Below are 25,573 nucleotides of genomic sequence, written 5' to 3' on the forward strand. Positions count from 1 at the left end.
TGTCTGCAGAAGGGTACCAAAGGGAGAGCAGGAAACACTGGTTCACAGCACTTGCAAATACATGTCTCTGGATCTGCCTCATGGCTCCAAGGTGGACTGCGTCCACTCGGCGTTACTGTGACCCCAGCTGGGAGACTGTAGACAAGTCTGCTGCGAAGACAGGGCCTATGTATTCTTCTCAGGAAGAACTCTTGAAAAACCCACCAGGCAAGGAAACAGTGGCCTTTAGCTGGCCTTGTGCTGAAGATGTATTTTCTGCCTATGTCCCTCTATGCAGGGATAAACCTGCCAATGGTCAATGCTTCAGAAAGGGAGAGCCAGGGACACCCAGGACTCAGTATGAATTTGATGTGGGATGTGCTATGATAATGGGAGGTGGAGTTTGCAGGCGAGGGTTTAGGATGACCCCGAGCTGTAGATCAAAACTCCTAGCAACAACCACAACAGTTAACACTGAGCTCTAAAGACACATCTGCCCCATGAATCCTCCCAGCATTTAACAGAGAAAAAGAGGCATATTCAAGTTCTTCCAAACCCCGTTTATTTTAAAATGTAGGAAGGGATTTAGACTGCTATTTCTCAGGAGTCGCAACTTAGAGTCACTGCTTCAAAACCAAGAGATGCTCCGAAGCAGGCCCAAGTTTGGTGCTTCGGCAAACCGAAGTACCTGAGAGAGGCACAGGAGGGGCCTAGATGCCCATTTTCAGTGTAACCCGGACATTCTTGGAGTCCCTTCTGCTTGCTGAAGCAAGGCTGGCAGGCTACCCTTCTGCCCGCCTCCATTCAGTGACACAGCTCTTCCCTCTCTGAGGATCACTGAGCTCTCAGGACAAGGAGAAAATGTGTGAGCACAGGCTTTTGGGACACTGTTTCCCTAAAGCAGTCAGGGAGCTGGGGTGGTGGACTGTGGAATCTCCCCCTCCAGCTTCTCTTAAACTTAAAAGCATAATATTAAATTGTGGGAAACTCTTGAGTAGATTCACCAAGCACAGGAACACAAGGTCTGTGCTTCCTGGGCTCCACTCCAGGTTCCCACAGTTACACAGCAGGACAGCCACAAGTCTTCTCTACCTTGTTATCCACATCTCTAATATGGTATAATAAAGAATGCAGTGCTAACGAGAGCCGCAGAGGTGGTCACTCTTGTCCTTTATAATAGAAGAAGAAAGTAGTCTATTTACTGGGACTCAGTAACCCCACCTTGATGAACATGTACAGGCAGCCCCATATCTTTTTTTTTTTTATTCTTTTTTTCGGAGCTGGGGACCGAACCCAGGGCCTTGCGCTTCCTAGGTAAGTGCTCTACCACTGAGCTAAATCCCCAGCCGCCCCATATCTATATATGTATAACGTATGTGGCTCCATGTGAGTATCTCACACATAACAGACCAGAGGGAAGTACCCAGTAGAGGCAGGTAGACCAAGAAGGCTGTATGGAAAAATAACTGAGTTAAAAACCTTAACTTTGTGAATAAAATCATGGGTGGATCAGCACAGCCTGGTCCTTCTGGGAATGCTTTTCCTTATAAGTAAAACGAGGCCACTGGGTTGGGAAAAATGTGATAACCCTTCGACCCGCGGCTGTTTTGCTAGGCTTTGTGTTTGAATCTTGGAAAGTTTGGAAGAAAAGTGAGATTTCCAGTCAAAACCAGTCCTTCGAGGGTCCACATCCAACTCTCTCGGCCCTCCTAAAGCATCACGGATGTGGCGAACTTATCAGGATAGAGCAAACGGCTCTCGCTGCCTGAGGAAAGTGAGAAAGGGGGGTCACACTCAAATCAGAATATCTGCACGAGGTGGAGATGCCATGGGAGAAGGCATATCTGACATCTCAGGCCTCAAGGAGAACAGTTGGAGCTTCAGTAGGGGGATGATCCTAACCCTGCCACCCAGTGAGGGAGAGGAGTCCTAACCCAACTGCTCCGTGGTGGGCCATGGAGAGATTCAACTCAGTCACCCAGGGGTGGGTCAGGTGAGAGGATCCGCCCAGGAGTGTGTGGAAGAGAAACCTGATTCATGTGACCTGGCATCCACGCCAGACCCTCTGCTTCTTCCTTTCTCTGGAATGACCTCAGGGTCTCTCTCAAGGGGAGGGTATGTGAGTTTATAAACATTGCTTCCGTATTTCACATTTTCCTTTATTTTGAGGTCTTAACAGTGCAAACGAGGTTCAAAGAGGAAAGCACAGTTGATACCAATTCCCTTTCTCCCTCTGTGGGCTCTGGAGTCTCACTAGCCAGGAAGATGAGTGACAATTTTTAGGGATCCAAGAAAATGGCCACTTTTGAAATAAACTCACAGGAGATACAGAAAAGAAAGACTCTAGTTCCTATTGATGATGAAGGCACCCTGTCTCCAAAATTGCAGGTCTCTCCCCCCCCTCCCTCCTTCCCTCCCTCCCTCTCTGTCTCTCTCTCACACACGCACGCATATGGGCACCCACATATGCACACACACATATACACATATATACACATGCACGTGTACACACATGCACCCACACATGTACACATGCACACACATGCACACCCACACACACATATACACACTTGTATGCACACGTACACACATGCACATGCACACGCACATATACAACACATGTATGCACACGTATACACACTCGAGGGCACACACAGGCACGCATACATTTGTAGGCATAGGGAACCATTCACAGAGATGAGAATATTTGGGAGTTGAAAATGCAGAAAGTGAAAACAGAGCCAGGAGATGCAAACAGCAGTAAAACAGAAAGCACTGAGTCGGCGAGTACAGAACCAGTCTGCAATGTGCTCAGAGAACTTCAATAAAAAACGCTAGACTGGGATGGGAGCGATGGCTCAGGCAGCATGTAAACATGAGGGCCTGAGTTCAAACCCCAGCACACAGGTTAAAAAAACAGAACAAAACAAGCCAGCCATGATGACATGCACCTGTAATCCCAGGGCTGTGACGGCAGAGGTGGGATTCCCTGGGCTCTTTGGCTAGTCAGACTAGCTGAATTAGCCAGCTCCAGAGTCAGTGAGAGGGCCTGGTTCAAACCCCTATACATAAAAATAAAAAAGCATCTCAAAAAATTAAATAAAAAGTGTTGGAGAGCAAGGGAGGAAGACACCCAGTGTCCCTTCCCAATCTTCACATTCATATGCACATACATAAACACACAAACACACAATGGGGGAAAAGAGGCGGATTAAACATATACTTAGACCATAAAGGCTATCGTGAGCAGGTCCGAATGTTGATAAGAAAATCAATGAAGGAAAAGGTCTTAGGTTGAAGAGGTTTAAGTATCAGAAAGGATAGCTCAGATACTGTACACAGTCACTTAAGAATCAATGAGACAACTCACACACACTACATTAATTTTCAAAATTGAGATAAAGTAAGTCCTAATACCTGGGAGAGAAAGTCAAGGGGTCTGGGAATGGGAGTATTCAGCACAGAGATCACCTGGTAATCCATCAGCAAAACTAATAAAGCTTAGAAACTAACACTCGAAATCTAAATTATCCAAATTGTAGTCTTTGAAAAGAATAATTGATTCTTATAATTGAGGGAGGGGTAACAAAAATCACGTGGGAGATTTTAAATTATTAGAATAGCAAGAGTAATGTTATACATACAGGTGAGTCGGGAGTTAGCACTGAGAACAAGACATGTCAGAGAGAAGGAGCTTCTGCTTCGACAGACCAAGTGTTCCATGCATGCCAGCAGCGGCTTTCACTATTCAGAGAAGATAAGATACAAACCAACCTCCCTTCCTCTCAGGTTGACAGGAAAGGGTGAGACTGCAACGCAGAAGGAAGGAGACTCCATAACAGTGGTATAAAATGATGAATTAATGGATAAAATAAAATTTAAAAATGTAACAAAACAGAAGGGTTGGTAAATTTAAGAAATAACCATTAGGTAACTGGGGAAAGTTAAAACTAATAAAATAATTAAAATGATGGTGGTGGGAGTCAACTCTATAGGGCTGGGTATGTGGCTAAGAGAGAGACAGAGGGAGGGGGAGAGAGAGATTGAGAGAGCGAGAGAGCAAGAGAGCGAGAGAGCAAGAGAGCGAGAGAGCAAGAAAGAGAGAGAGAGAAAAGAAGAAGAAGAAGAAGAAAAAGAAGAAGAAGAAGAAGAAGAAGAGAAGAAGAAGAAGAAGAAGAGAAGAAGAAGAAGAGAAGAAGAAGAATTCTATAAAATCAGTATTTTATCCCCCAAACATCTTAAGCTAGTCCTGGAGTCACAGGCTGAACTACTGATTATCCTTGTAGACATCCCATGGAGGCCCCTATGAGCATTTCACGCTGTTTAATAGAAGCTCACTGGCTCCAAACACCAAGCCCACCAGGCCCGTGAGCACTACCAATCCAGGCAATGGAACAGGCGCTGTTCCACTCACAGCAGGGAAAACGGACTTAGCCAACACTGAATGCAACCTAGGAAAAGAACAAAACCTTCCCGGAGGACACAAAACAGACAGGATGAACACCCTTAAGTAGAGTGAGTGCTGCTTACTAAGAAGCCAGTGGTGCCAGGCCTAACTAAGCTTTTGGGACGACTCAGATGAAAACCCCAAGGATATTTGGAACACTAAGAAAAAAAAAATCTAAGAGCAAATGGTTGGAAAAATCCACTTAAAACCAAGGAGATTTTTGCTCAATATTAGAAATGAGGAAAGACCGGTCCTCCAGATGTTGAAACTAATTAAAACAATGTGGTTTGAGTGTGGAACTGCAGGCAAACAAATGGAACCATAACAGAGCAGAAACCAGGCAGCCCCAAGTCCACCCTGGCCACTTCCTACGTGGCTGGTTAAAAGTTCGTTCCACAACAGCACTGGGAAGAACAGTGCAGGAGAAATGCCAAGAGCTGGCCCTACCCTCACATGGAGCAAGTTGTGGTGAAGCTTACATTAAAAATGCCATAAGCAAAAGGAGTCATTTAACAGGAAAGTTATGAATGTTAAATTTCCGAAGAATATACAGGAAACAGAATTCCCTCTCACATGAAAAGAATACACAATAACCAAGCACAACCAGAAATCTGAGAACCAGCCAGCATTTAAAGATCTTTGTAATGGGTTGCATTCCCATGGTATGTAAAACAAAGGAAGTCTGTATGACCACTTTAACAGGCGACACACGGCACCTGGTCCATCACCTCCCTCAACTTCTGTTACGGTGCTAGCTGAACTCCTCAGACACGATCTAATTTCCAGACGATAAAACATTAGAAGTGATTCAGGTAATTTCACGATTGAGACTCGGAGTTTCTAGGGAATCATCTGGAGCAGTTCACACTAAATCGCTGTGTTATAATAATACTTCAGTCAGCATTATATACTCCACTATGCTAATGAAGTGGCCCACAGATCGTGGGCTGGGTAAACGAGGAAGCTAAGAAATCTTGGAAGAGGACCTGATCTGACACAGACTCTGACTCAACCAAGTTTCAAACCCAGAGTTCAGAAACCAGTTTTGCCATTTGCCTGATATTGGGCCTCAGTGAACTTCCAGAACCTTGGGGTCCTCATTGTAAAAGGGAAGGAAAGCACACAGCCTGCCACAGCCTGCCACAGCCTGCCACAGCTTGCCACAGCCTGCCACAGCCTGCCACACCCTGCCACAGCCTGCCACAGCCTGCCTCAGCCTGCCTCAGCCTGCCTCAGCCTGCCACAGCCTGCCTCAGCCTACCTCGGCCTGACACAGCCTAACACAGAACAACAGGCTCAGGAAGGCCTAGAACATAAACAAAGCTGTAGGGAGAGGAATTGAAACCCCAAAGGTGGCCCACATAAGTGAGTTCCAGATTCTCACTCCCTCTGTTCTCTTCTGGCCTTAACCTGAGGACAAGTTTCATGGTGTTGTGGTAGCTGAAGTGACTTGTAAAAGGCTGAAAAGATCCCTGATTCTGGAAAACCTGGGGAGAGAGGCCCCTCCTATTCTGGCTTTGCCTCAGAGGAAGGTTTTCCCTAATAGTCTATTTGACCAGAATGCCAAAAGACACCCCTTTGGCTAGATTCTGGGGGTGACTCTGGGCAGGTTGCAGAAAGAGGCTCCCAATTCTGTCACTGAAGCTCGAGGCCCGAGGTCACCCCTACACTGCACAGTAGTAGATCCAAAACAGCATGGTTGAGTGTTTAGTGACTATGACACCTCTGCCCATGTTAGAGGTTACGGCTAACTGAAGAAAGAAAGGAAATAACAAACAAAAAACCCCAAAGTTTAAGCAACATGGAAATAAAGCTACATTCTAAAATCACTCAACAAATAAATGCAGCTTAAAGCTACATGGGAAAAGGTTATTGGGTTGCCAATCCCGAGAGACTGGAACAGTGACAGACCCAAGAGCAGTGACAGACCTGAGAGCTTTATAATAACCACCCTGTGAGGTCACAGTTATGGTGGCTGAAGTGACTGGATGACCTGGATGACGATGACTCTGAAAAAAATACTTGAATGAAACACCAACGTCTCGAGAGAAACCAAATGGGAATGTAGAACTGAAAAAGTAAATATCTGTAATAAAGAATTGGGCAGACGTGCTCAGTGGTCCAAGGAAGAAGGCAGAGGAAGGGACCCACTGAACGGGGAGACGGAACAGCAGCCATTACCCACTGAGGAACAGAGAGACGACTGGAAAAGATGTGAACACTTCAGGGTCATAAGGAGTAATGTGAAGAAGTTGTCACCTATATTGTGGGAGTCACAGAGAGAGGAGAGGTGCGTACTACAGAAAAATAAAAAATAATGATAAAAAACTTGAATAGCAGTGGTTGTTAACTTGCCAAATCTAGTGAAAGACAAGATCTCACAGACTCAGTGAGGTCTGCACAGCCCCTAACAGGTCGTAACCAAACTGCTGGGAACTAAAGAAACCTTGAAAGTGGTTAGGAGGATCACCGCCCTAACTGCACACAGAACTCGAATGGTGAAGTTGCCCTCAGAGGCTGGAGAAGGATAGGCTGTCTTTCTCCTGTGGTTCCTTCTCTATGCCCTAGCTTCTGTCATTTTCCATTTTATTTCTTCAATCTTTCCACAGTATTCCTATGTGCATTTTGGATCCCAAGAGCATATTGGAAGCCATTGCAAATGCATCATCTATATCATGTCTTTTGATCAACACTCTTTCGCTCTTGTTAAAATGAGAATCTTTCCTGACTGAGGCCCTGTTGTTGTTTTGTGTGTGAGTTAGGGGTAGGTGTGGATGTGAGTTCAGGGGTAGGTGAGCATGTATATGTACACAGTATGTGTGGGAGTGTGTGGGAGTTCAGGCGTAGGCGAGGGCATGCACGTACACACTGTGAGGTCAGTGGACAACCTTGGATGTTGTGAGGCAGGGTCTCGCTGGTCTATAACTTTGCCAACTGGCTAGTTTGGGGTTGAACTTCCAGATAATCTGCCTGTTCCTGTCTCCCATCTCACCATGGCTGAGGTAAAAGGCATGTGCAGACAGTCTGAACTGTTAATGTAGATTCGGAGCTCCAGACTTGGGTCCAAACTCTTGCAAATCAAGCATTTTATATCTCCCTAGCCTGGTGCCCTGTTATTTTTAACAAGTTTCTTTTAAAACTCAATAAACTCCCACAAACGCGCAGAGGGTATAATGACGCACCTTTTACTGTCTCAAAGGGATACGCAAAGAGCAAGTGCTCTCAAGAGAAAAAGGTGGAGGTTCTCATGCTTGACAAATCACCATGAGACAAGTTGCAAACAGAATAAAAACCTGACCCTCGAAGCCAGTCTCTCTAGGGTGCATGAGAGTGACCACTCGTCAGTCTTTACTTGGTGAGATTGGGTGTGTGTTGGGTCCATGCTTGGCAGGCCATGCACTCACCACAGGAGGCTCACAGCATCAGCATTAAAGGCTGCTAGCAGCCAAGTGGGGGCTCTAACCTCTGCCACTTCTTTGGCACAAGAAACTAGTGGTAATGAAGTTAAGGCACAAACAATTAGATTCCAAGTAGACCAAAAGGAATGCTGTCCGCCTGGCGTTCTGATTTGTCTGTCTCTCACCTGCCCTGACCAGCTGCCCAGAGGCCATGGAGTGGCTCCCAGCATCGACAGAAGCTACAATGCCCTTCCTCTCCCAGTCACATTGGCACATCCAAAAGGGTAACTGGCACGAAGTGACACCAGGATGCCGCAGTCGCAGCAGGGTGTGAAGGACAGGTGAGATCTGGTTCTGGTTTGGGACTGATGATACAGACACCCCCACATCCGCACAGGGATGCTTAGCACCCACAGGCATGGATTAGCTCTAGATCCTTCTCATCCATTAGAAGAAGAGCCAGTGACCAAGAAAGCTTGGTTGACTCTATGAGCCATTCACAGCTCATTGTCCTAGCTGTGTGCACTCGGGTCACCTGGCCTAGTGTTGAAGACAAGGATGTGGCAGGAGGATCAGCGAGGCTTTACGGTTTGAGTCCCCATCTTTGGGCAGAAGCTGGACCTGCGGAAGGATGTCGGGCAGGTAAAGATGGAGAGGATCATGACTCTCACACAAGGCCAGGTCTCTCCTCAGAGAATCTCAAAGTGCTTGGTCAACTCTGAAGGAGGCTTTTCAGACTGCAGAGTTCTCTCTTCAGAGAGAATGTGCAAGAGAAGGGAAACAGTAGAACCTGGGCCTACTCTGGGTTCTGCTTGGTATATATTGGAAGGAGACATGGTCTTAGTTCCTTCGTCTGCAAAGAGGGTGTGACACCCACTTTTAAAATGGACATCTCACCAACATGCATGCCTAGACGGAGGAAGAGGATTTGAAAGTGGAGGTATAGACAGGAAAGACATGAGCACTGGTTTGGACTTGCCGGTCTGAACCAAAAAGATAATAAAATTGTTAATTCTGTTATCATTTCCGTAAAAGGATTTTATCAGTGAAGTTTTTCAAGCCACTCTTTACACTTGCCGCTATGGTTTGGCTTGAGGGGTGCGAGCCACACTTAGTTCTCAGTGCGGTGCCACCACCAGGCAGTAACTAGGAGGCAGGGCCTGGGGGAGTAACTGTGCCATTGGGGGGTAGATTTTTTAGGAGATTAAAGTAGCCCTTGCATGACCCAGACTCTTTCCCAAATTAACAGTATCAAGAGTAGACCTAGCCCTTGACTTTCTGGGCTCCCTCTCACTTTGTGCTCTCTTGTACTAGGATGCCATGTGTCATACTCCTGAGTCTCCAGCAATGTGAGCTAAATAAGTAAACCTCTTCTCCTTATAAAGGGCCAAGTCTGTGACATTTTGTTATAGTAACAGAAAATGGACTAACTCTTGCTCTTCCCTTCCTCGATCCCTTTTTCCAACATGCCTGTATTTGTCAGACAGGGATCCCAATCCCTCGCAGTGTTTCCCTCACTGTGGACCATGTAAGTGGTGACACTAATTTGAACAGATTATCCTCCGGCATCATCCTGCACCATGATAGCTATGAGTGCATGCACGTGTCTGTCACCATGGCCTGTGGAGTGAAGTACGGTTAACCCCAGAGAATGATTGTCGAGTGACATTTTCCCCACACTCGATTATAATTCCCTTCTAATTATTTGGTGCCGCAGCTTTCCTTTATGTTACCATCCTTGATAATCACGCAGGGACACAGTTCAGGCTCTCACCCGTCTAGTGGAGTTTTATCAAGTTTCTGAAATCCAGTTTACAAAATACATCCAATCCAGACGGGAGAAAAGACAATCCCCAAGGAGCCCAGTTTGCCAACATTCTGCTCCAACTCAGCAGATGGAGTTAACATTCAAGGGAGAGGACATTTAAAACATTTCACCAACATCAGGAAATATCATCAGAAGTCACTGCACATCAAGCCAACGGAAGGGCCTGGATGCAGAGGTCAAGGCTCGAATTAAGAGCGAGCTGTTGCTGTTAGATTAGGGTGACTGACTGCCGAGGCACCAGGTGGCACAAGTCTCAGGGCTACTCAGGAAAAGACAGACTTAGAAATGACGCAGGTGTGAAATCTCCTTACCTGTCCTCAGTTAGTTTCATTAAAGTTGTCCCTCGAGTAGAAAAGACAATGAAGGACATCCTTAGCTGTGGGCTGGAAAGGAGAGAAACTCTGTTAAGTCAGACAGAACACCTGGGGTATGCCAGCCCCTTCCTGGCCCTTTCCTGCTTTTAATCTTTGGATCATGGCTCCTGGAGCTGAGGAACTACCACCTAAACGGGAGTCCCAGAGGATGTGTCGAGCAAGGGTTTAGCTAATGGCCGACTTGAAGCTCCAAACCAAAGGTACCTGGTGTGTTTCCCTCCCTTCTGATAGGATACCGTCACACAATGGATACACCACAGTAAGAGAGACGAACCCCATCCCACCTCAGGACTTCCCTGAAGGGGACTTGTCTACAAGGTGTCTATGAAATGGTGAATCCTTCCAGAAAATTCTGACAGCATCTTCAGAGAAGGTAATATCTCAGAAGGCTAACCATTCACTTAATTCCATCTTGGCTGCCTACAAGGGGAAGAGGGACTGCTGGGCCGTGGAGGGTCTCTTCCACTCAGTGGAGACATGACTCATTCTTAATGAATAAGTCAACATCACTGTTACACACAGCACTCAAAAGTTTTCAGCATAAAATTCACTCTCTGGGCAGCAGAGCACTCTCATCTGAGGACTGGCAAGAAGCACTGGAAATCTGCACAGGGCTTGGCAACTGCCTACCATCCTGTAGGGCCCTCGTGGGAAGGACAACTGGTCAACCAGCATAGCGTCAACCTGTGTCTTCACAAGGCATTCGTCTTCCGGAGCTGATCTGGCTCTGATCCTTGCATTCGTGGCCTCTTCTCATGGCTTAGCTTTGGGCCTGGGTCTCCATCGTCTGACCATCCCAGCTGTTTCCTAGAATCACTCCTGATCTGCTGCATTCTCCACACTGCTCCCCAGATTACATTTCAGGAAATAGAAATGAGGTCTTGGTGCTCAACTGCTATAAGAGTTCTAACAGCTCTGGCTACTCTTAGGAGAACATTATTACTGTATGCCTGATATATATATTTGCTGTTAGTATTTTTAGCAGAGTTGAGAAGCAATGGAAATTAGACAAGGATGGAGGGAGTCAGCAAGAAAGTAGAAGGTAGAAGAGGAACAGAGAACTACAAGAGACTAGAGACAATGGCATGGGGTGGACAAAGAGGGAGAATCATGTAAAGGGGGACAGATGGCTTTCCAAGGTGGCAGGAAAGACATGCAGGCAACTCACAGGAGCAGGATTGGGTGCTGAGGGAGCATCTGTGACTGCTGTCCTCGAGACTCTCAGTGACTACGAAATGGGACTATTTTCTGAGAGTGATGGATGTGAGGTGTGGACTAGGAGTACAAGGAAAGGGAGAAGGATGAAAATCGTTCTTGGGAAGCTGAGGGGTGGCCAGAATAAAGGGAAGCAAAAGGATTTCAACTTCAAAGGATCCCTCTGCAGTCAATAGTGACATATTTGTGCTAGTATCAGCCACCATGGTTTGAATGGAAATGGCCCCCATAGATCCATGCATTTGAATGCTTGGCCCATAGGGAGTGGCACGATCAGGAGATGTGGCCTTTGTTGGAGTAGGTATGACCTTGTTAGAGGAAGTGTAGCTGTGGAGGTGGGCTTTGAGGTCTCATACATATATTCAAATCCGGCCCACTGTAAGTCAGTCTCCTGCTACCTGTGGATCAAGGATGTAGAACTTTTGGGGCTGGAGAGACTGCTCAGCAGTTAAAAGCTCTGATTTCTCTTCCAGGGGCCCTGAGTTCAATTCCCAGCAACCATATGGTGGCTCAGAACCACTGCAATGGGATTTGATGCCCTCTTCTAGTGTGTCTGAAGATAACTACAGTGTACTCATATATATAAAATAAATAAATCTTTAAGAAAAAAAGATGTAGAACTCTTGGCCCAGTCTCCAACACTATGTTGGCCTGTATTCTGCCATGCTTCCTGCCATGATGTTATTGGACTAAACCTCTGAAACTGTTAGCCAGTCCCATTTAAATGTTTTGTTTTATTAGTGTTGCTATGGTCTCTTCACAGCAATGCAAATCCTAACTGAGACACATGGGTTCCCTCTACCCCACAATATGCTAATTAAAGGATAAATAAAATCACCCACTCAGCTTTTTGAGAGACTCCTGCACTGGTTTCCACAGTATCTGCATCAGTCTGCACCTCAGTAATAGTGGCTTCTCCCTTCCACCCATCCTCACCAGCATTCATTCTTGGTAATGGTCACTCCAACTAGGATGAGATGGGGTCTCAAAGCAGTTTTGCTTTCTATTTCTCTGATGTCTAAAGATGTTGAACACTATTTAAAATGTCTGTACCTTTTCTTTTGAGAATTCTCTGTTGAATTCCATAGCCCACTTTTCTTAGGTTGCTTTCTTGACGGCTCATTTTTGAGTTATTTGAATGCTCTAGATGTTAATCCTCCTATATCAGACCTGTAGCTGGCAAAGTCTTTATCTGATTCTATTGGCTGCTTCTTTGCTTGATTGACAGCTTCCTTTGCTGTTGAAAACGTCTTAATTTCAAAAGGTCCCGTTTGTTAGTTATTTGCCTTATCTCCTGAGTAACTAGAGTCCTATGCAAAAAGTCCTTGCCTCTATGTGTATCTTGTAGTGGTTTCAGGATTGAAGTCTCTAGTTCAGGTTCTTGATCCATTTGGAGTTTTTGTTAGGGTGAGAGATATGGATCTAGTTTTCATTCTTCATCATGTTGATATGCAGTTTCCCCAGCATCATTTGTTGACAATACTATTTTTCCCTCCACTTAATCAAGAGTATCACCCAGTACCTGGCACTGCTAACAACAGCCTTTGGGCTATTGCAGAAACAAAACTCTGTGACAGTCTTAGCCCCTGCACACTGAGGGACCTGCTATGGTCTAGGTATGAAGGGTCTCCCTGATAGCCTAATGTTTTGAGGTTGATACAAGCAATGTTTAGAGGTAGAGCTTTGGGGAATTGATTGTATCATGAGGCTCTGCCTTCATTAATGGCTCCATCCATTGATGGACTCAACATCTGAACAGTCTGCTCAGAGGTAGTGAAACTGTGGAAGGTGGAATCTAACTGGGTGAGTGGGTAACTGTGTGTGTTCCCTTGAAGTTTTACCAGGTCTCCAGTCCCTGCCTGATGCTGCTTCCTGCCCAGCATGAGGCAAGCATTGTTACTACACCACACACTTGTGCCTGGATGTTCTACCTCGTCACAGTCTGGGAACAGTGGTGTTAGCAAGGCATAAAACCTTTGCAGACATGGGCCCAAATTAACTTTCTTCCTTCTAGGTTGTTCTCTGAGTGGTCTGTCACAGGGACAAACAGTATGGCTGATATACCATCCACAGCCAAGGAATCCAGAGGGAGAGGGCTTGAGAAAAGTACCTCGAGGTCTAGAGTAAATCGTGGAGATGTCCCTGGTTTGTTCTTCCTTCATCTGTAAATCAGGGGGCTGGGGAAACTGTTCTCTCAGTTGCTCCACCCTTGTCTCTGATTCTCAGTGAAGAATGTGGAACTGCTGATGGGTTGGGAGGCAGTGCTAGAGACCCACTTCCAGGCAGAGGCTGAACGATCAGATGCACACACATGTAATCTTTGTACGATCCTTTTCCAGAACTTTGGGTTCAGCCAAGGTTAAGCTAATTGCTAGGGTTGCACAGGGAGCTTGGACTCAAACTCATCTCGATGAACTGGGTCCTTTTCCACTGGGCTCCTCTGCTTAGAGGGCGAAAGGAGGACAGCAAATGGAGACAGAGCAGAAACTGCCAAGGACCTGGCTGTAGATGTGCTTTACGTCACTCAAAAGGGTCTATGGGTGAAAGGGCACTGGAGGATGCTTGGCTCCATAGCAAAAAAGACTTTAAACTGAAATGGCCCAGAAGGAGAGTTTCTCACCAGTGCTTTTCAACATGCGTCTCCTGAATGGCTCTCAGCATAGATTGGGAAGTCCCTCCTGTCCATTCGAAGTTCAGTGATTTGTCCAAGTATTTTTTTAACACCACACATACACTGTCTCTCTTCTTGACTGTACTTTTCCTCCATTTTTCCCTCTGAGCACCTGCTTTCCTATGTCACCTGGGTGATCCCTGCTGTGGATTCAAGGACACCTGCCACCCTTTCTTTTCTGTTTGGAAGGTAAGAATGTGTTGTTTGGTCACTAAACATGGGAGGAGACTGTCTGCTATTATCCTGAGCTCGGAGGATCTTCTGTGCAACAGAACTGGACTGAAGAGGTTCATGCTCACTCACACTGGTCTCCATGGAGACCATCTACCACCTGGGGTCTATGTCAGAGTTCAGAATGCTCACACCAGCTGCACCACAGACCTTGACAACATGCTACAGGTGAGTCCATGAAAGCTGTGTGACCTTTACTAGTGGGTGTCCTTAAGTAGCACCTCCCCAGTTCACAGTGACTGTGCTCCAACCTGTCTGGGAAGGTGAGACGAAGCCCACAGAGTGGATGCAGGGGCCATGTGACCAGCTATGACTTGCTCAGGGCTATGGTGTGTTCATAAGAAAACCAGAAGGTTTACTATGCACCATGGTCACCTAGCACTCTGTGACCCCCTATGCCCAGGTCTGCTCATGTCTGGGAGTTGTCAGAAGAGCAAATAGACTGGATTCACTGTCAGCCACGAGAGAAGAGACTATGGGGCACACTCACCTGATGAATCTATGAGCCAGCTGCTCCACAAAGTAGTAGATCTCATTCCAGTGGTGCAGCACGCTTCCTGACCTACAGGACAGAGAGGCATTCCGTCAGCACCTTGTGCTGTGTTTCTTTCCAGCCTACATTCTATGTAGAAGCAACCCTATTAACCGTGTTCATCCATCACCTGAAACTGGTGTGAGTTTGGAAATTATCTATAAGACTTAAAAATTTTGAGGAATTCCTCCAACTTCATCTACCATTCTCTCCCACACCTCCCACTGAGTCAAACTCTAACAGTAAAACAAGCAAAATCAAAATACCCAGGCATCAAAGAGATTCACAGGCTGTTTCCAGATCTTGAGGACACGGTTGCTTCTGTGCTCCTCTATGAAGAGGCTCTGTTCCAATTCCACTGAGTAAAATCAGCAAATTGACTCTCGTGATTTCAATGAAAACGGCCCCCATAGGCTCATAGGGAGTGCCCTGTTAGGAGGTGTGGCCTGTTGGACTAGGCGTGGCATCTGCAGGAAGTGTACCACTGAGGGTGGGCTTTGAGGTTTCAGATGCTCAAGCCAGGCCCAGGATCACACTCTCTTCCTGATGCCTTTGGCTCCGGATGTAGAACTCTCAACAAGTTCTCCAGCACCGTGTCTGCTTGTGTACGGCCATGCTTCCCACTAGGTTGATAATGGCCCAAACCTCTGAACTATAAGCGAGACCCCAATACATGCCTTCCTTATTAAGAATTGCTGCGGTCACCACACCTCTTCACAGCAATAGAAACCCAAGACAGCAACAAAACAAAAGCCACTCCAAGTCTCCTTCCATTTAAAAATACAGATATCGGTAGCATTTTAAAATAAATTATTGGAGGGAAGACTCCAGCGGGCTCCCTAAATAATCGTCCAGTTGGTGGCGTTTATTTTAAGAAGTCTCTGAGAGTTAAACAGCAGGAAAATCTACCGAGTCGAATGTGGCTACTGAGAATAACGAACAAAAGAAGAAAACAGCTCAACTTTTCACTCTATTAAAAGGAAATGCATTGACTGAAGAGAGACGTCAGTTCTCTGGAAATACGCAATTGTGGGAGTTCAGGCTTGGAAAGTTGATTTTTAACTCTCCTGCATCTGATATTGTTTTACAATCCTGTTTCCCTCACATTGATTTGGCCCATTTTCCCCGCAGGCTCATGCTCAGTCTCTCCCAGGGGGGCTATCTTAGCCTTTGTCTACTCAAACCTGTGACGCCTTTCCCCTCACACACAGATCTGTCCACCAGGGCCCAGTCTCCCTGCCATTGTAACTGAGGCTGCAGTATGCTTTCTGCTCTGACACTGTATTGCAAACACTTTCCACTGGTGTCTGGTTCTATCTATCTATCTATCTATCTATCTATCTATCTATCTATCTATCTACCCATCATCCATCCATCCGTCTGTCTGTGTGTGTGTGTTACATGGGTGTGTGTGTGTGTGTGTGTGTGTGTATACATGTGTAGTGCATACACATGCATAAGGTGCAACCTGATACCAAAAGAGGGCATCAGGTCCCCCGGAGCTGAGCTGAACTTACAGGAAGTTGTGAACCAACTAAACTGGGTGCTGGGAGCTGAACCTGGGTCCTCGAGAACATTGAGCATCCTTAACCATTGAGCTGAGCCGTCTCTCTCCAGCTCCCTCATGATACGATATTCTTCTTTTAAAAGAATTATTTGTTTTTATTTTAAGCGAATGAGTATTTACCTGCATGTGTGTAAGGGGGCTACATGCATGCGGTGTTCATGGAAGCCAGAAGAGGATGTCGGGTGCTCTGGAGCTGGAGTTGTGGGCCATCATGCGAGTGCTAAGAGCTGAACTCTGGTCCTCCCTAAGAGCAGCCGGTTCTCTTAAGTAAAAGTTCCCATTTTAGTTGATGTTTTCCATCTCTTTGAAAGGAATTTATTTTTCTGTTTCATACCCAGAAATGCTCTGTTCATCCCACTTAAATGAAAATGAAACAGTACACCGAAGATCTGTACTTAACGACTGCTTACCAGTAACAAGGTATCCTGAGGGTCACAGGTACACACCGTACACAAAAGCAGGAAGAAGGAGGAGCCACTATGCTCAGGGCCTGGGCTGACCCCAAAGGTCCCGGTGTTAAAGGTTGTATTCAGCTAGGCACCATGAAAGAAGCGGATCCTGTCAACAGACCTAGTGATTAGGGCTGTTAAAAGGACCATGGGATGTTGGTCTCTTTCTCCAACTGTGTATCCATTCCTGTGCTATTTTGGTGGTTTGAATAGGTTTGACCCCATAGACTCATGTGTTTGAATGCTTGCTCCATGGCGAGTGGCACTATTTGGAGGTGTGGCCTTATTAGAGTAGGTGTGGCCTTGTTGGAGTAGGAGTGGTCTTGTGAAAGTAGGTGTGGCCTTGTGGGAGTAAGTGTGGCCTTGTTGGAGGAAGTGTGTCACTGTGGGGCTGGGTTGTGAGGTGACCTGCTGCTCAAGCTCTGCCCAGGGAAGAACAGTGTTCTCCCCAGGTGCCTACAGAAGACAGTCTCCTTCTGCTGCCTGTGGATCAAGATGCAGAACTCAGCTCCAGGCAGCAGCAATCTGCCTGCACGCTGCCATGCTGCCCACCATGGTGATAATGGACTAAACCTCTGAACCTGTAAGCCAGCCCCAATTAAATGTGTGCCTTACAAGCATGTTGCCTTGGTCATGGTGTCTGCTCACAGCAGTGAAACCCTAGCCGTGACAGCTATGAAGCGGAGGGCTTCCTTTCCCTTTCTTCCCCTCTAACCCTTGGTTTGGGCGGGTATTATTCTATTCCTTTTTTTTTTTTAAATTTAATTTCTTAACTCTTGGCAACTTCCCACATGTATATAATATATTTTTGTTTACTTTTCCCACCACCTACCCTCTTGCATGTGCCTCCCATTGAACCCCTTCCAGACAGAACACGTTCTCCATGACTTCTCACACTACCCAGCAGGAGTGCCACTAACCCACAAGCCCTAGTAAATCTTTTCAGTGTGTCATATGAACAACAAGCCACTATGAGAGACCTGGCTACAGGGAAAGTGGAGACTCACACTGGGGAGAGAGAAGCCCTTTAACACACTTCATAACAATGGGATTTCACCTAACACTCACAGCTTAGCATTGTGTCCTCCCTTTCCCTTCTGGAAGACACCCAAGGTGACTCTGGGCGAACCCCTGCCTCTCCAGGAGTAGAAGATGCAGATTCTTTGACTTACAGGCTGTCTGATGTGCACTGGGCATTTGCCTTTTGGCTGATTTTCCAGTTAGAAACTGCCCTAGAGGCTCCTCCCAGCGTAACTGACCCTTGGGAGCTCAGACTTGTGGCCACTCTCACTTAAAGCCTAGAATCAGATTCCTGATCCCAACCGTGAGAAGCTCGGTGCTATCCGGGAAAATGGCAGCTTGTCTTCAAGTTCAGCTTTTCTCCACCCATTGTATGTTTTTAATCATATGACATATCTCATGTCACCTTTGTCTTTTTAAGGGTCAGCCATGTTGGATTAACCTAGCTATTCAAGCTGCAAGGTAGAATCTAGAATTTCCTTCTAAACCCAATATAAAAAGTACCAAAAGATGTTTGTTCCCATGGACATGGTAGGTTTGAGAGGTACTGAGACTAGCAAAGGGTCTCTTCTGGGGACTTTGTGTCTCTCTTCTGCAAGCACAGTTCTCTTCATAATTGGAATTAAAAAAGCCTCCCAGGAATCCTGCCTGGACCCAGCATTACAGAAATGTCTATTGGAAGATTCATGTGGTGCACTTGGGATCCAATTAGAGCCAAGGTCAATGTCCTCACCCAGAATCTACTGAAGTGGGTTTGTGAAAGGGCTCGCCACTCCCCAGGGAGGAAAGCCTCTGGTCTGCATTGTAAGCCCCTGCAGGTGATCACTGTGGAGAGCATTTTGTTTTTCTGCCTCCAGTACTTGAAATATGATTTTTTAAAAAATCAAGAAACATTTGATGTCACACTCTGTGAGGGATTCTGTATGGAGCAACCTGGCCTTGCCTTCGGGTGACAGTCCAGTCACTTCCGAGGGCCCGATGTGTACACAAAGAGGGGCAACAGCAGAATCAGAAATGTTACCCAATTGTTTTCTGAACAAAAGGACATTCTTTTCTGCTCCCGAGAGTCTCTAACCCTGTGGTTAAACGCCTTGAAAACACATCTGCTGTATGAGCAACCAGGGCACAGTGAAAAGGAAATACAGGCACATTCGGCTGGATCTGCCACCAGTGACTGCTAACCCCGGGAGGCCAAGGCAGCTAAGACAGAGATTACAAAATGGTCAGCCCCGCTCATCCTTAGCCACACCTGGTTAAGTCACTGATGCCAGTGGCCCTCTCGGGTCCTGGGTAGGTATGGATATGCTCAGTAGCTTCAGAGACACTGGGTGGACCCAAAATTAGCCCCAAGCTTCCTTGCCAGTGAGTGAGTACTCTCTCCCAGATTCTCTCCCCCCTCTTTTTCTCCTCTTCTCTTTCTACACCCTAACAAGTTGGAGCCCCATTTTGGCCCAGGCCTTTATCAACTGTTTTCTTGTGGGCACAGCCAAGCCTCCCTCCTGGACCTTGACTCTTGCTTCCACTTCAACTTCTCTAAACACTAGTTCAGATCCAAAGCCAATCTGAGCACCTCTCTTTGTCCCTTGTCTGGGGACACCATCCTGCTCCATCTGCTGCCGTGGAGCCTCCAGCAGCCATGATGTTTGAGTTCTCTCCTGCCACATGACTTCCCTTAGTCAGTCCAACTGATGGCTTTGAAAACAATGACGCTCGCACTGCAGAATGCAGTTAGAGAGTTGGGAAATCAGCTACTGGGAGATCGCCAATTTTTTTTCAAAGAAATGAAGCATAATAAGATTGAAAAACCAGAATGTGCTGCGGAAAGTAACAGAAAACAGTGCTTCAGGGGCTTCAGTAGGCTGTGCAAGTGAGCGGGCACTGGGTGAGGATATAAGGTGCACTCTTTTCTGTGACTCGTGATTCAAAAGGTATCTTAACCAAAGAGGTACTCCCTTCTCCACTCTGCCTTTCAAACACACACACACACACACACACACACACACACACACACACACACACACACAGTTTTACACGCACGCACCATGTACACACGTACTCTCATACCACACATACACACACATGCACAAGCAAACACATGTACACACACTGCACATGCTCACATGCACTCACTCATGTACACAACCAGGAAAAGCTTACACACATTTTTTTGCATATCAATTACTGGTATTTTTGGTGCAAATTCAACAACAACAAAAATAGTGACATTGCTGTTAAGACAGAAAATGTTAAATTGTCTTAAAAGGCGCTCCTATGGCTGAACTTCATGACTCTGGGTCCATGTCTCGTGCTCTCAGGCTTCAGAGATGACCCCATGAGAGCTGCAGTGCATCTCCTGGAAGGCTAAAAAGGGATGTCACCCAAAGCTGCTATGCAAAATTGTCACTTGTGGGGAAATGACATAGACTGAGGGTCCAAGGACAGAATTTGAAAAAAGAGTGTCATCAAAACAGCTACTTCAGTGTGGGAAATGAAGGTATGGAGGACAAACAAAAGGTAGACCCTGAGGTGCTTCCCTCCTTAGGTGCTCAAACACGGCACCGCCCTCACTCCTGCGTACCGCAGTCAGACACCCCCCGCCGCCTCATACCCCTCCCCCCCGCCAGCCACAGTCAGACTTGGGTACTACCCACTGCACAGCGACCTGCTTCCCGACTTTCCTCCAAGCTTGTGCACTCAGACCAGGGTCCTTGATCTCGTCACCTATGACCACATTTATGTCCTTATGTAACTGCCCACGCCATCTGTCACGCCTGCGTCTTCTCGTGCTGCCGAGTCAGACAGTAGTAGGATGTCTTCATTTTTCACACTGGCCAATTTCTGTTTCTCTTCACTTTCATAGCACCAAAGAGCCAAGCACTTCTGTACATCTCTTTTCACACATAATGGAGAAGACGCTGCGAATTTCTGCAGTGCGTTTCTTTTTGGCCATTGCACGGAAATTGACTCTCCATGTGTCCCTTGCTTAAGAAATGTGTGACAGACGCTAAAAAGGAGGCCTCATATTTGGTCTAAAGAGGGCAAGTGCCTCACCCCTTATATGGCCCCCACCTCACTGGGTCAGGCAGACAGTGGGGCATGGGAGGACGAAGGGTTTCATTATAGTTTTAATGTATGTAGTAAGCACGAAACTTTAGAAATACTTATCGTTCCTTTGGCTTTCTTGGTTAGCTGTTGGGACCGGTGCAGGATGAAAATGCAGGGCCCCTGTTGAAAAGTTATTAGGATTTCAAGACGGTAATAGCAGAGCGTGCAGCCAAATGCCAGCCCTTCTCACGGACGGCACCGGTCCCAACCACACAGGCACACACCCAGAAGGACGGCCTTGGTGATGAATTCTTTGCGCATCCCTACATCTCTATGGGTTTCAGATGTCTCCTTAGTTCAGGGGTCAGTCAACATTTTCTGTGAAGAGTCAGACAGTAAATATTTGAGTCCTCCTTGGTACTGGAGGGTGGGTGAGACTTAAGGTCTCCATGTCAACAACTTTTTTTTTTAAAGCATAAAAGCAACATTGAACCTGAACAAATGAGCATGGTTGTGCTATAAGAAAATTTTATTTAGAAAAACAGGGACTCAGCCATAGTTTGCCAACCTCTGTCCTAGATGGCCACTTCTTCCATTCTGGATCTTTCTAATTTTTTTTAAAATGTATTGTCCCATCTTCCTCATGACAAGCTATTATAAAAACAACAACAACAACAGCAACAACAACAAAACAAACAAAAACACGCAACTATCTTCCTCATAGCTGAAGTTCTGAGGTGTTGGCTGCTCATTTCCTCTTCTTTGTTGTTGATAAAGTGGGTGGGAAACCTTGTGCCTTGGGATGCATGAGGCACTCTCTGTGAACTAATAAATATTTCATGGGCATTTAAACGGAAAGTTTATTCTCTGTGGGGTATAGGGTTTAGAATATATTTTTTAAGTCAGCCTCATTAATTATTATTCATATCCTCTCTGTCCTCAGAACGTGTAAGTATTCAGAGACATCTTGCAGAGTCAGCGTAGACAATACCATGGTTTCCACTGTCATATGGAGGCCATCTTGGCACACTCTGTAAGAGCCTACAACGCCATGCTGCCCGTGCTTTTATCAGGGCTTGGGATCCTATTATTTCACCACACTGTAATTTTGTTGATATTTAAAATTTAGAATTCAAGGTGTAGTATTCAAAATAAGCAGGAAGCTTGGTCATGATCAAGCTGTCTTCAGTAGACACTCGGTCTACTGATCAAGCTGTTCAGTAGACACTGAACAGACTGAGGTCTCTCTCCATCCTTGCCTGCTTCTGTGAGAGTTTAGTACAGAAACCTCCTAGTCCTTGAGGACAGACAGACTGTACATGAGCTAATGTGTCCAAAACTAAAGGACTCCATTCTCCCAGTCTCGCTCAGGAAATGCAATGTCTGAGAGGCAGAGCATCTCTCCTGAAGGGAACTTGGGCAGGGGAACCTATAACAGGAGGTGATTATCATCAAAATAGAGGGTGTTTTTATCTGTCACCCAGCAGGTGGGCCTGGGAGGAAGAGGGTGGACAAGAAGCCAACAACATTTGCTAGTTCAAGTAAATATATTAAGAGAAAATTTGGTTATTTTACCCAAAAATGTGTGTTTTCTCCTTTGAAAAGCAACCAGGTCTTAAGTCTTGCTCCATAATCAGCATTGGTAGCATTGGTAGGGTCATTACGCACCTCTGTTTCTTTGGGTTGCTTTTGTTTTTTACACCTTATTTTCAATGTATTTTCCATTTTGATATCAATCTCTTCAAGTAATCTCTTCAGTAGGGCCCATGGATGGCCCACATGTTGAAATCTGCACGTCTGAGGCTAGGTGAGGAATTTAAAAGCCACATTCATTCAAGATCTATAATTACTGAGCTTTTTACAGCAATCAATATTGTAGAGTAAAAAAAATTAAATGCCAATCTAAGTCTTACTTTTGAGGGGAAGTAAAGAAATCTATTATTTCTTTTTTTTTGAAGAACAGACTTTTCTACTTACCCACATGTTTTAGGAATTTGTCTAGGATCATGTGACTTGAGGACCATTTAAAAATTAATTTGGCTGAGGGCTTGGTGATTCATTTGGACGGAAGCAGCCAATCTCTTGTTAGCTTAGGGAAATCATCGTCTATCGCATTTATTTACTCATCTTTTTTGCCCTTCATACATGTTTCCTCTTCCTAGAAATTAATCACACACACACACACACACACACACACACACTCACACACACACACTCACACACACACTCACACACACTCTCACACACACTCACACACACACACTCACACACACACTCACACACACTCTCACACACACACTCACACACACACTCACACACACACTCACACACACACACACACATACACACACAGCACACAATGTACTTCACCCACTGTTCGTATTCTAAGCTCCTCCCTCACGATTTTAGTCTCTGAATACTTCCTGATTTTGGGAGAGCTTCTCAAACGTCTTTAGATGGCTGACCCTACTTTGGGCACTTCTCAGCAATGTGGTCATTATTTCTAAGAATCTTAATATTTAGATAGGGCGTAAGCTTCTCACCCAAAGACTTCACGTTTGCTTTCTCATTGTTGATGCAGTTATCAGCCGAATGTGGGAATAGCAGCGAGACTCTGGCTTCCTTCAAAGGTCTCAGTGGTCATGCTATGGCTTATCGTTTAGTTTGCTAGTTGGGTCTGGCTGTTTGCGTCTGGCTGTACAGCCCAGATGGGCCTTGAATGCTCCATCCCCCTGCCACAGCCTTTGAGAGCTACAATCACAGCTACAACCCCCCAGCCCCCAGCATCGCTTCTTTTATGCAACAAACATCACAGTTTAAACGTTTCTGTAAACTATGATTCACATTTTGGATGATTTTCATTGTAAACAACAACGAACCACTCCCCTTCCTGGAGTAATCCATATCTGTCTGAAAATACTTTTATGTTTTCTTCACTTACAGGTGACATCAACACAATGATTTTATCTGTTAGAAAAGATGCGTTTTTAGCGATCACAATTCTTTGCACTGAGTGTTTTATAGCCCTTATAGGTAGCCTGTGCTTTTCTTTGCCTTGAAAATTAATTTCTAACCAGAAAACAATGTCTAGGTCTTAGTCTCTTCTAATAAATATTTAATTTTGATTCTTAGTTGAGGGATCTATGCGAGCCACACTTCCCGCTTTCTTTAAGAAGAAGAATGGTCTTCTACTGTCTTTAAATGGCCTTTCCAGACTGTGCTTCAGCAATGAGGAGCAGTGTCACTCTGGATGTGCCTTCCTGTCATCCCTGAGCTCCTCCCCCTTGTCGCTTTCACCCAGCTACATCTATCTCCTCCTGGAACTAGGACTCCCCAAGCGTACTTTACAGTCTCACTGTCTACACGGCCAGCTCTGCTGCTCACCCCTCCCCGAGTGCCTTTAACTCCTGCCTTGTTTTATACTTTGTGGTCCTAGGTCCCTTGCTTTCCACATTTTGCCTCCCGTTTCACAAATTCACGTTTTATTTTCTTTGCCAGATGGAGCTAACCAACTCCCACTTCCTACTTTTGCCTCAGCGATTTTATTTAATCGTGTATGTTAAGGTGTTAAACAACCGTTGGGCTCCGCCTTCATCATTAAACGTGAAGCGTAACTGAACTCCAAGGACGTATTCACACCACTCCTGCACTTTCTCTTGTTCTCTTGGTCTCTACCCAAGGTTCCCTCATGCTCCACCTGGCCTCATTCCGGGATCCTATTGCAGCCACATAATCAAAGACAGAAGCCTTGAATTTCCCCGGAGTCCATGCTGGATAGGACCACGGTCTTAAAGAAACCCAGGCCATTTCCTCTGTGGCGTGTCGTCCCCTCCACTCTCCCGCACAGCTGCTTTGTGCAGTGATAGCTCACAGTGGCACTTAGCCTCCAAGGGACAGTCTTATCCCAACCAGGTCCCATTCCTCACTACTTCTTACTTCAAATTTATTCCCAGCTTTGTTTAATAGTGTTCAAGAAACGCCTTGAAAGTACGTTTCTTTCTTTCTTTCTTTCTTTCTTTCTTTCTTTCTTTCTTTCTTTCTTTCTTTCTTTCTTTCTTTCTTTTATTAAACTCGGCCACAGGGGTGAAGATAGGCCCTGGCTGACCTCTTGCAAGCTCAGCCCACTTGCTTTGTCTCTCTAATTAATGTCCTACCAGCTTTGTGTGCCACCATCCCTTAGTTGTGATGTGGGCTCCCCAGTCACCTCCCAAGACCTCTGGTGAGCGAATGGGGCACATCTAGGTGATGGTGAGAGGGGTGGGGTGAAGCTCTCTACATTTAGCTTCCTTCCCTGAAGCCTCAAGCTTTCTTCCCTTCCATTGAGTTCCTCAGATTATTAAATTTTAGCTTTTGCACGTGTGATGCCCCCAGACAACATTTCTAAGAGCCATTAATGCCTTCATTCCTTTTTTAAAAAAGTGTTAACATTTACTTCTCTGAGGGAGGACATGTGCTCCATAGTGCAGAAGTGGAGATCCGAGGACAGCGGACAGGAGCTGGTTCTGCCTCACCGTGAGCTCCAAGGAACGAACCAAGCTGAACGTTAGGTTGTCAGGCTGGACCATGAGCACTGCTGGATCTTCTCCCAGCCTCAATGCCTTTGTTTCTCTGAAAACATCTTCTCTGTCTTCATCTTCTTCAGCCTCTTTACAGAATATCATTCATTCATTCATTCATTCATTCAGCCAGACACACATGCCTGGTCAGCTCTTCAGGTTTCTCCTGTACTGAGTACTTACTAAGCAGTAGACACTGTGCTTGGGACTCACTGCCATTTACAAGCAACAGTTGACACTTTGAGTGTGGCCAGCCCTGCC

General features: G+C 45.9%; 1 protein-coding gene across 1 annotated transcript in view; it reads right to left on the bottom strand.

The window, feature by feature from the left end:
- Nucleotides 1-25,573, bottom strand: part of Antxr1 (ANTXR cell adhesion molecule 1) — a 185,892-nt gene that overhangs the window by 148,234 nt on the left and 12,085 nt on the right. The window contains 2 exon segments of the mRNA NM_001044249.2: nucleotides 9,964-10,035; nucleotides 14,634-14,705. Of these exon segments, the coding sequence (NP_001037714.1) occupies nucleotides 9,964-10,035; nucleotides 14,634-14,705 (144 nt within the window).

Source organism: Rattus norvegicus, chromosome 4 (genome assembly GCF_021556685.1).
Source record: "Rattus norvegicus strain SHRSP/BbbUtx chromosome 4, alternate assembly SHRSP_T2T, whole genome shotgun sequence".
NCBI lineage: Eukaryota > Metazoa > Chordata > Mammalia > Rodentia > Muridae > Rattus > Rattus norvegicus.